The sequence below is a fragment of the Oratosquilla oratoria genome, unplaced genomic scaffold (genome assembly GCF_046742065.1).
Source record: "Oratosquilla oratoria isolate Oo_2021 unplaced genomic scaffold, ASM4674206v1 SCAFFOLD91, whole genome shotgun sequence".
In the NCBI taxonomy this organism is placed as follows: domain Eukaryota; kingdom Metazoa; phylum Arthropoda; class Malacostraca; order Stomatopoda; family Squillidae; genus Oratosquilla; species Oratosquilla oratoria.
In genome coordinates, this window is record NW_027467755.1 from 296,354 (window position 1) to 308,234 (window position 11,881).

At 29.6% G+C, this 11,881-nt stretch overlaps 1 protein-coding gene across 1 annotated transcript; it reads left to right on the forward strand.

Annotated features, from left to right (window-relative positions):
• Positions 1-5,947: 5,947 nt before the first annotated feature.
• LOC143024101 (uncharacterized) lies at positions 5,948-11,250 on the forward strand. The gene is made up of 4 exons (XM_076182869.1): positions 5,948-7,196; positions 7,776-9,407; positions 10,272-10,396; positions 11,100-11,250. Exons 1-4 carry the CDS (start codon positions 5,991-5,993, stop codon positions 11,248-11,250), a joined length of 3,114 nt encoding a protein of 1,037 aa, XP_076038984.1. The 5' UTR covers positions 5,948-5,990.
• Positions 11,251-11,881: the final 631 nt, after the last annotated feature.

The following is an 11,881-nucleotide window of genomic DNA, read 5'->3' on the forward strand; positions in this document are numbered from 1 at the left end:
TATTTTATTAGTAGTACAAATCAAAGTCATTGTTGTTATATTCTAGTCTTTCTTATTAGTACACATAAAGGTTATCATTAACTGTGCCTAATGACACGCTTAGAAGGTAGTATTATTGACAATTTCATAATGCACTAATAATGAAAAGTTTGGAAGATATTATTTATAATAAATTTAATGTGTACTAATAAATATAAATTTGAAATCTAATAATAATAACTGATAATGAGAAGTTTAGAATAAGTTAATAATGACAATTTTAGAATGTACTTTTAATGATAACTTTAATGTGTACTAGTAATAGTAACCTTAAAGTGATTTAATAATTATATATTTAGAGTATACTAATAATAAGTTTAGAATATACAAATAAAGGCCGGGTAGGTACCATTAATGACAATTTTAATGAGATGCTTAGAATATACTAAAAATGACAGTTTTAAAAGACACTATTTATGATAACCTTAAAGTTTAGTAAAAATGACAAGTTTTGAATATACTAATAATGACAAGTTATACTAATAGTGACAAGTACTATTAGTGATAACTTTAGAATGCACTAATACAGAATGATCTAATATTGACATGTTTAAAACTTAAATGTGTAATGATATGTAATAATGAGAAGTTTAGAAGGCACTGTTAATGAAAACTTTAATGTGTACTAACAATGAAAGATTATAATATACTAATTAAGACAAGTTTAGAATATAACGATAATAACAAGTTGAGAAGTTTTAACTATAATGTGTACTAATTAATGATAACTTTAAAATTTAGAATATAGTTATAGTTAAGTTTAGAAAGGTCTATTAATGGCAACTTTAAAATATACATATAAAGAAAGTTTATAAGGTACTATTTGTAGTAATAATGATAAATTATAATGACAAGTTTGGAATACACTAATAATGACTTTAGAAGATGCTATTAATTGTAAACTTTAATGTTTATTAATATGCTAATAACGACAAAAACAACTTTAGAATGTACATATTTTGCAAAGTTAAAAATGTACTCGTAATGATAAGTTTAGAACGTCCTATTAATGATGAATTTAATGTGACGTGTTTAGAATATACTAATAATGATAAGTCTAGAGTATACCAATGAAGATATGTTTAGAATGTACTAATATTGACCTGTTTAGAATATACCAATTATGAGAAGTTTAGAAAATACTATAAATGATAAATAATAATGACAAGTTTATAGATACTAATAATGATATATATAATGTGTACTAATAATGATAAGTTTAGAATATACTAATAATGACAAGTCTACAATACTCCAATAATGACAGGTTTAGAAGATACTTTTAATAATATCTTTAATGAATACTTATAATGATGATTTTAGATTTTACCAAGACTGACAAGTTTAGAATATGAATTGAAAAGGTAGTATCAATGATAACTTTAATATGTTCTGATCTTGACAAATTTGGAATATACGGTTAATGACAAATTAAGAGCATACTGTTAGTTATAACTTAAATGACAAGTATAGAACGTACTACTAACGACAAGTTTATAAAAAAGTATCGTTGATGATGAATTTAATGTGTACTAATAATGGCAAGTTTAGAACATACAAATAATGACAAGCTTAAGTCTAATGTGTAATGTCATTGTTCGGATGTTCTAAACTTTCATTATTAGTATATTCTAAACTTATTATTATTAGTATATTCTAAACTCATTATTATCATATTCTAAACTTGTCATTATTGGATTAGTACACCTTAAAGTTGTCTTTATCAATACACATTAAAGTTATTGTTAATAGTACCTTATGCTACACTTGTCCTTATTAGTACAAAATAAAGTATCAACCTTCTAAACTTATCGTTATTAGTATATTCAACACTTGTCCATATTTCTAAACATTAAAGTTACCTTTAACAGTTCTATCTTCCATATATGTCATTATTAGTATATTCTAATTTTGTCATTATTAGGACTCATTAAAGTTATAGTTAATAGCACCTTCTTAATTTGTCATTGTTAGTACATTATAAACTTGTCATTATCAGTACACATTAAACTTATCAATTATAACACCTTCCAAACTTGTCAGTATTAATGTATTCTAAACTTTTCTTTATTAGTATATTAAACCTGTCATTATTGATACATATTAAAGTTATCATTAGTAGTATCTTATAAACTTGTCATTACCTGTATGTTCTGGTATTAATAGTAGTATATTCTAAATTTGTCATTATTAGTACACATTAACGTTATTATCAATATTACCTTCTTAACTTGACATCATTAGTATATTGTAAACTTGCCTTATAAAAATACCTTTTAAACTTTTTTATTAGTACATGTTAAAACTATCATTAAAAGCAGCTTCCTAACTTTTTTATCTGAACACATTAGAACACATTAAAATTACCATTCTATACTTGTCATTACTTCTATATTCTAAACTTGTCATTAATAGTACACATTAAAGTTATCATTAATAGTATCTTTAATCTTATCATTATTAGTATGTTCTATAATTATCATTATTAGTACAATTTAAGGTTATAACTTATAGCACTTTCTATTCGTATAATCTAACCATTAGAATATTCTAAACATGTCTTCATTGGCATGTTCTAAACTTTTCATTCCTAGTGCTTATTAAATATATTCTAAACATGGCAATATTAGTGTATTCTAAAGTTGTCATTATTCTAAACTTGTCATTATCATTATATTCTAAACTTGTTAGTATTAATACACATGATTTGTAGCACCTTCCAAAGTTGTCATTATTCGTATATTCTAACTTTGTCATTTTTAGTACACACTATAGTTATCATTGATATTACCTTCTAATATTTGTAATTATCAGTATCCTCTACAATTGCCATTATTAGTGCATACTAAAGTTATCATTAACAGTATCTTGTAAACTTGTCATTATTAGTATGTTCTAAACTTGTCATTATAAGTTCTTAACGTATCATTATTACTATACATAAAACTTACCATTAGTATTTTATAAACTTACCCATAATAGTATATTCTCAACTTTCATAATATTTTCTAATATTTGTTATTATCAGTATCCTCTACAATTGCCATTATTAGTGCATACTAAAGTTATCATTAACAGTACCTACTAAACTTGTCCTTATTAGTATATTCTAAACATGTGATTATAAGTACATATTAGAGTTATCATTAATAGTACTGATCATCTAAGCTTGTCACTATTGATACACTTTATTAGTATATTCTAAACTTGTCATAAATAGTACACATTGAAGTTATAATTAATAGTTAAAGGTACTATTAATACATACATATAATGATATGTTTAAAAGATCCTATTAAATGATATATTTAATGTGTACTAATAATATCACGTAATAATAAGAAGTTTAGAAGGTACTGTTAAGTTTAGAATGTACTAATAATAACAACTTGAGATGTTACTATAAGTTCTAACTATAATATGTACTAATAATGACAAGTTTAGAATTTGGAATATACTAATAATAATAAGTTTAGAAGGTACTAATAATGATAACGTTAATATGAACTAATAATATACAAAGAAAATTTAGAAGGTACTATAAGTAGTAATAATGAATAAATAGAATATACTCATACTGACAACTTTAGAATATAACAATAAAAACAAGATTAGAAGGTATTTTTAAGGAAAACTTTAATGTGTAATAATAGTGACAAGTTTAGAATATACTAATAATTATAAGTTAAAAGGGTACTGTTAATTATTTAGAACAAATTAATAATGCCAGGTTTAGAAAATACTAATAAAATAAGATTAGTAGGTACTATTAATGCTAGATTTAATGTGTAGTAATAATGTCAAACTGGGAATATAGTGATAATGAAAAGATTAGAAGATACTATTAATGATAAGTTTACTAATGATGACGAGTTTTGAATATACTAATAACGACATTTTTAGAATATACTAGTTTAAACTATAATGATAATGACAACTCATAAACTAATATTGCCAAGTTTAGAATATACTGATAATTATAAGTTAATATGAACTATCAATGACAAGTTTAGAACATACTAATAATGACATGTTTAGAATATTCCAATGTATATACGTATAATGAGAAATTTGGAAAGTATTATTAATGATAACTTTAATGTGTACTAATAATGAAAAGTATAAAACATTCTAATGATCACAAGTTTAAAAGGTACTATTAATGATATCTTTGATGGGTACTAATAATGACAAGTTTTGAATATTCCGATAATGACAGGTTTAGAAGATACTACTAATGATAACTAATAATGACGAGTTTAGAATATACAGTACATTTAAAGGGTACTGTTAATGATAAGTTTCGAAGGTACTATTAATGACTAATTTTTACTAATGATAAGTTTAGAACATACTAATAATGTCAAATTTAGGATGTTTAGAGTATACTAGTTTAAACGATAATAATAATGACAAGGTTTAATGACAACTTTAACATATACTAATATTGCCAAGTTTAGAATATACTAATAATGATAAGTTTAGAACGTCCTATTAATGATCAATTTAATATGAAGTATTAATGACAAGTTTAGAACAAACTAACGATGACAATTTTAGAATATAACATGTTAGGATATACATGTTTAGAATATACTGAAGTTTAGAAAGTACTATTAATTATAACTTTAATGTGAAAAGTATCAAACATTCTAATGATGACAAGTTTAAAAGGTACTATTAATGATATCTTTGATGTGTACTTATAATGACAAGTTTAGAACATTCTAATAATGACAGGTTTAGAAGATGCTATAAAATAACTAATAATGACGAGTTTAGAATATACTAAGAATTATTAGAATGTACTAATAATGACATGTTTAGAATATACTAATGATGACAAGTTATTAGTAAACAAGTTGTTAGTAAACATTGAAGTTATCATAAATATCACCTTCTAAAGGTAATATTTATATTTAACTTCAATGTTTACTAATAATAACAAATTTGGAATATACTAATAATAAGAAGTGTGCGATTAATTATACATTTTATTTGCACAAATAATGACAAATTTAGAATGTGGTAATAATCGGCACTTTAATTAACTTTATTGTGTTGCAATAATGTCAAGATTAGAATATAATAGTAATAATAACTTTAATGTATATTGATTCTCTTATCTTTAACATGTACTATTAAAGAAACTTTAGAATATACTAAGAATTACAAGTTTAATGAGTCATAATGTCATATTTAAAAGGTACAATTAACTGAAACTTTAATGTGTACTAATAATGAAAAGTTTAGTTTTTGAATAATGACTAACAATAACAGGATTAGAATACACTAATAATGGTTACTAATTAATGTTTGAATTATTCTAATAATGACAAGTTGACAAGGAATTATTAATGATAACTTTAATATGTTCTAGTAATGACAAATTTAGAATATACGATTAATGACACTTTTTAGATACCACTAATAAAAACTTTAATGTGTACTAATAATGACAAATTAAGATTATGGTATTAATGATAATTTCAACGAGTAATGACAAGTTTAGGATATACCAATAAGGACAAGTTCAGAAGATTCTTTTGATAATAACTTAAATATGTACTAGGAGTGACAACTTTAGAATATACAAGCAGTGACAACTTTAGAATATACAAGTTTGGAAGTTACTATTAATGATAACATTAATGTGTACTAATTATGAAAGTTGAGAATATACTATTATGGGTAAGTTTATAATATACTAATAATGACAAGTTTAGAAAGTAGTATTAATGGTAAATTTAATGTATAGTGATAATGATACGTTAAGAATATACTTATAATGACAAGTATAGAACATACTAATAATGTCAAGTTTACAAGATACTGTTAATGATAACTAATAATAATAATGATCATTATAGAACCTACTAATACATTCGCTGCCGGTCAGCGGCGGAGAAAGGTTGTTCCGATCATAACTCCAGATAATATTTTTGAGTTATATGACCACGAAATTTGGGAAGAAAAGGAGCTCCTTAGATCACACCTATGCTACTATTGAATCCTCCCAGGAAGTTAACAACATGGATATGACTCTGCCACAGAGTCGGAATAATGAAAACTGTGAAGGAAGTAGCATGGGAGAGACGTCAACACAGGGAGTAGGAGAAGTGAAGGGCTGGACCGAGATAGCTGAAAACTTGAACGACAGTGTCAACAATGCCGGTTCCCGTGCCAAGAGATTGAAGGTTAGTGGAAAGACTGAAGACCAAGCTAAATCTGCCACCACGAAAGATCCCTTAATGACTGCAATAGAAGCAGCCGGCATGGACCAGGACTTGATAATTGAAGAAAATAACACCGCAGACACTAAAGCAGCTGATGTGAATCAAGATATAGTCGGGGACATCACCACGTCCACTGGTAAGGAAAGACTTATGATAACATTTCCAGAAAAATGTAACCTCTCTCTGGAAAACAAATATACCTGGTATATGGCACTATTAAAACAACACCCTGACTGTAGGCCACTTTTTAAGGAAGGGAGGAATGCACCATATATCACATTAATCAATGGTCAGCAATATAACACCATGATAACAGATGGCTTCCAGGGACAAGTAATGAAACCTATAACTGGCTTACAACGTACTGTGGTCATTTTTGACGTACCTACTTATATAAATGTCAATTTATTACAGTGTCCACCAGGATTCCAGTGGCTAAAACGACGGATGGTTGGGAAAAATCCAAGGCCACAACTCCTAGGAGCAGTATCAGGACCTATTGACTCAGAAACTCACATCATCGGTGTTGGAAGGAAGAGAGTTGCTCCCTATGTTCCAGAGCCAGACCTGTGTCAAAAGTGTAGCAAATGGGGACACAAAAGTTGGCGATGTCGAACTACATATGTGCGATGCAGATACTGTGCTGGGGGACATCTCTCAGAGGAGTGCTGGGAAAAGATACAACAAAAAGTAGCTGTACCACCAAAATGCTGCAACTGTGGAGGTCAACACAATGCAAGTTCTCCAGTATGCCCTAAAAAACCACGCTACAAGACTCTACCACCAAGTATACCAAGTATACCCACTACTGTATACCAAACTGCTCCTCCACCTACAAGAACTGCTTGGAACGTCACAGCAATGCAGGAAGAATTTCCACCTTTGCAACAGGAGAAAGCAACAACTAATTCTACAACTAAGGTGAGGTCACTATCCGTTACTCAGTCAAATGAAGTAAATATAGTGGCTAAAGAGCAGGAACGACTAAGTATAGCAGTGGACAGACTTAATACATTGTTAAATGAAAGTATAGAAGAATTAAAAGCAGATAGAGTAAGGCTTGAGAGAAAGATGAAAGAATACACAGACTCTAAATTTAAAGAAGTGCAGGAATTAGTGCATCAAAACATACAAAAAGTCCAACAGGAAGTACAGGAATTTGTGCAACAAGGCATTCAGAAAGTTCATCAAGAAGTAAAGGAAACTGTGCATCAAGAAATACAGAAGGCTAACTGTCAACAAGTAAAGAATATGGAATCTATCATGGAAAAACTTGAAATTTTGAAAAAGAGAGATAAGGAGAGACACGAAAATTATGAACAGCTATCTAGGAATATAGAACTAATTCTAGAGAAATTTGAAGCCTTCAGAAGAGAAGTCTTAGCTAGCCAGAACAATAAACAGTGGCCCCCACCAAAATGATGCAAAACCCTACAATGAATAACAAAATTTTCCATTTATTGACATGGAACTGATATACATGCATATATTCTTCAACAGAGCCCTGACTTCATAGCTGTACAGGAAACTGGACCAGAGGTGTATGAACTCAGAGGATATTATCAACATATTCTTAGTTGTGATGATGGAAGCAGTAGAGGTATGGTTACTTATGTTAAGTCTGGACTTCCAGTTACCTTGGTGGAGAAAGGAGTCAATGGGGGAATAGAATATATCACTGTGTGTCTACATTTATCAAATAACTATATATATATCACTAATATGTATGTTCATTCTGGTGCCCTGTACATTGATAATTTACCTCCGCACATATTAGAAGAAAGTACAATTCTCTTGGGTGATCTTAATGCTAGACATGTAGACCTAGGTAGTTTTAAGACTTCTAATACTAATGGCGTAAGGTGGGTAACCTTTCTTAAAGCTAATAATAATGTACAAATTACTGGTGCCAAAGTCCCTACACATGTTCAGGGAGGAAGACTAGATTATGTTGCCTTATTTAATATGCCATTTTGTACGTGTGAAACTAATGTTGTATCATCTCTTCTCAGTGACCACTTTGCCCTTAAGACGTATATTCCCCTCTCCACAACCAACATAGTACACAGAAAAAGGTTAAGCATCCCCTCAAGTAAATTTCCTGGGCTCCTGATCAATGTTAAGAAATGGTACAGTAATTACAATATTAATTTACAAGATGCCAATGATATTTATCAGGGATTACTTAAAGTAATTAATGAATATGTAGACAACAACAAGACTAGGCAGAAGCACACTCGTAATCAAAAGAGATCATATGCACATGACCCTGTTATATTAAATTGTCAGGATACAATAGCAGCCTTACAGAGTAGATGGCAAGCACAGCCAAATGATCATGATGTCAAGAGAGCTATGGGAACAGTTGCTAAACATTTGTCTGAGCTAAAGAGAGACATGAGGAAGAAGTATTGGGATGAGTTTCTAAATAAAATTCGTAACACCAAATCAATACAGGAAGTTTGGTATCACGTTAATAAGATCAAAGGTAAGAAAACTTCAGTAACCAGTGACTCAAATCCTGCAAAAAAGGTCAAAGATCTCATTAAACAATGGAGTTCTGCTTCTGCTTTGTCTGGTCTGCCTGTTGGACATCAAATTGCTCTGGCAGAGAATAGGTTACAAAGGTTACAATTAGTCAATCATAATGTTAAGTTGGATGATGACACTTGTGTACCTATATCAATAGATGAACTATTATATGCTGTCAAAAGTTGTAAATCAACAGCCCCTGGTGAGGATGGACTTACATATAATATTATAAATGCATTACTGAATATTGACGGGAAAAATCCCATACTAGATATGTTTAATGTGTCTTACAGAAATAGTACGTTACCCCCAGCATGGAAATCAGCCATAATTATACCTATACCTAAGAGTGATGGGAAATTTCGACCAATCTCACTTACCAGCTGCTTGTGCAAAATGATGGAAAGAATTGTCTTACGTAGGTTAATCTATAAAGTGGGTGATAAAATGTCTGAAAATTTATATGGTTTCATGAAGGGACGTGCTACTAGCGACTGCTTTGTTCATTGCTTAGCTAATACCAATGCTTCTTGTCAAGTATATGTAGATTTGAAAGGTGCCTTTGATAGAGCTAATAAAGAAGTTATACTAGAGGAACTTGTATTGAAGGGAGTCAAAGGAAAGTTATTAGGATGGATACAAGACTATTTGTATAATAGAAAAGGTAAGGTTTGGTTACAGGGAACACTATCAGAAGAAGAAACATTCGAGTTAGGTACCCCCCAAGGTGGAGTTCTAAGTCCTATGCTATACAATATACTAATGGATAAAATTGCTAGATATGAATTTACACAGGGTACCAAAGTCATCATATATGCTGATGACATACTAATACAATGTGATACACCTAAAACACTTAGCAAGGCTGTGAATGAACTTGAACAACTATGTACATACATGGGACTTGTCTTAATTTAAATCAAAACTAAATTTCAAGCTAAACAGAAAAAGTGTAGGAAACCTACTGTAAATGGTGAAAAAATTGAGCGTGTCCTTAACTACAAATATTTGGGTGTACAATTAGGTTATAGAAATGCTAATTATTGTATCGAATATGTTAAAAATATGTGTGTATCTAGACTAGCCCCTCTCAAAGTCTTAGCAAATAGAGGGTCAGGTGTTGGTGTACCTATACTTCGCATGTTTTATATATATGTGATACGTTCCCTCATAGATTATGCTTCACTTGTGTTGGTGCAATACAATACACAACAACTTAAATGCTTAGAAGTCGTACAAAATAAGGCAATGAGAATTATTTTAGGGTGTGCTACAACAACTAAGATAGAGGTATTAAGAAGAGAGTTAAGATTACCCAGTATTATTTTAAGAATAGAAGAAATAACGAGTCGAACTGTATGTCGTATAGTGTGTAATGGTACAAACTCTCTCCAAAGAGATATATTAGCATTATATAATGATAATCATGTAACTAACAACCCATATCTTCGCAAATTATGTAAGGTTCTAAGAAAGTTTGACATTATGAACGAATATAATGCCCTAGAAAAAAGTAACTACTATACCACCTGGAATCCATACAATGTAAAAATTGACATTGAAAAGCTAAGTAAACCAAAGGAACAATGGTATAAATACGAATTAAAAGCACATTTTCTTGACAAATTGTCACAATACCCACGGAAACAGGTGGTACATGTGTACTGTGATGGGTCAGTTGAGGGTACCAAGACAGGATGTGGGGTGTTTATAAGGGAATATTCTTCCTCTGCAGAATTTCAAGATTATGAAATTTCAAAAAGACTACCAAATAATTTGTCATCAACCAGAACTGAACTATATGCTATCTTAGAAGGCTTACATATTATTGCGAGTATGGGTAAAAATGTATACTTTTTTGTCGATAGTCAGAGTGCATTATATGAACTTGTATCTTCCTCTCCAGCTGATTGTGATGTTGTTAACAAATGTTTAAATATTATATATAACCTGGAGAGAAACAATACACATATTTATTTTGTATGGGTACCATCCCATATAGGATTGTATTATAATGAAAAAGCAGATAGTCTTGCACGAAATGCAATTAGAGATGTAAACAATATTCCTGGTAATGAATACACATATAAACATATAAGGTCAATAATAAGAACAAATGTTATTGCTAACATGGATATAGACCTAGATAAATGTTGCGAGAAGGGTAGTGTAAGTAGCAGGCATTATAAGGCAGTATTAAATAATACAGAGGAATATCCATATGGTAGACATAGTTCCCAAATGGATTTAGTCACTATGAGACTCAGACTTGGATATAAATATTACTGGGAGGTGTACAGGGAAGCTGAACCTGAGCCCTGCACTTTATGTGCAAGGCCGGGAGGACATTCACTACAACATTATGTACAGTATTGCCCAAAAATCGATGAATTTAGACCACAGGGACAATGGAACCTCAATGAGCTCATATGCTATTACATAAATAATGATATCTTAACTAAAATTGTTAAAAAACATCCAATGTTTGCTTTCAAATGTTAAATACAACTGTGATATTATAATATAAACATTTATTTTTGATAAAACTGTAACAAACAAATTAAACATAAAATGTATAGGGGTTAGTTGGCAAGACCCAACTCTCTCCTTTGTTGTACATCAACAATAAACTTATTGAATTGAATTGAATTGAACCTACTAATAATGGTCAGATTAAAGATACTATTAATGATAACTTTAATGTGTACTATTAATGACAAGTTTAGAATATACTAATAATGAAATTTCAGAATATTCTATTAATTATAACTTTAAAGTGTACCAATAGTGACAAGCTTAGATAATCAGTACTATTAATGATAATTCTAATATGCACTCATGATCACATGTTTAGAATATACTAATAAGGACAAGTTTAGAAGGTACTGTATGCACTAATAATGGCAATTGTAGAGGACACTGATAATTACAAATATTAGAAGGTAATATCAATGATAACTATAGTGTGTACCAATAATGACAATTTCAAAGGCACTATTGATTATAACTTTAATGTGTACTAATATTCACAGGTTTACAACATTTAAATAATGGCATGTTTCGAAGGTTACATT

Coding starts and splice junctions, on each gene's coding strand:
- LOC143024101 (XM_076182869.1), top strand. CDS start 5,991: ATGACCACGAAATTTGGGAAGAAAAGGAGCTCCTTAGATCACACCTAT. Junction 7,197..7,775: donor CAACTAATTCTACAACTAAG/GTGAGGTCACTA, acceptor ATTCTTCAACAG/AGCCCTGACTTCATAGCTGT. Junction 10,397..11,099: donor AGTAAACCAAAGGAACAATG/GTATAAATACGA, acceptor TATTACTGGGAG/GTGTACAGGGAAGCTGAACC.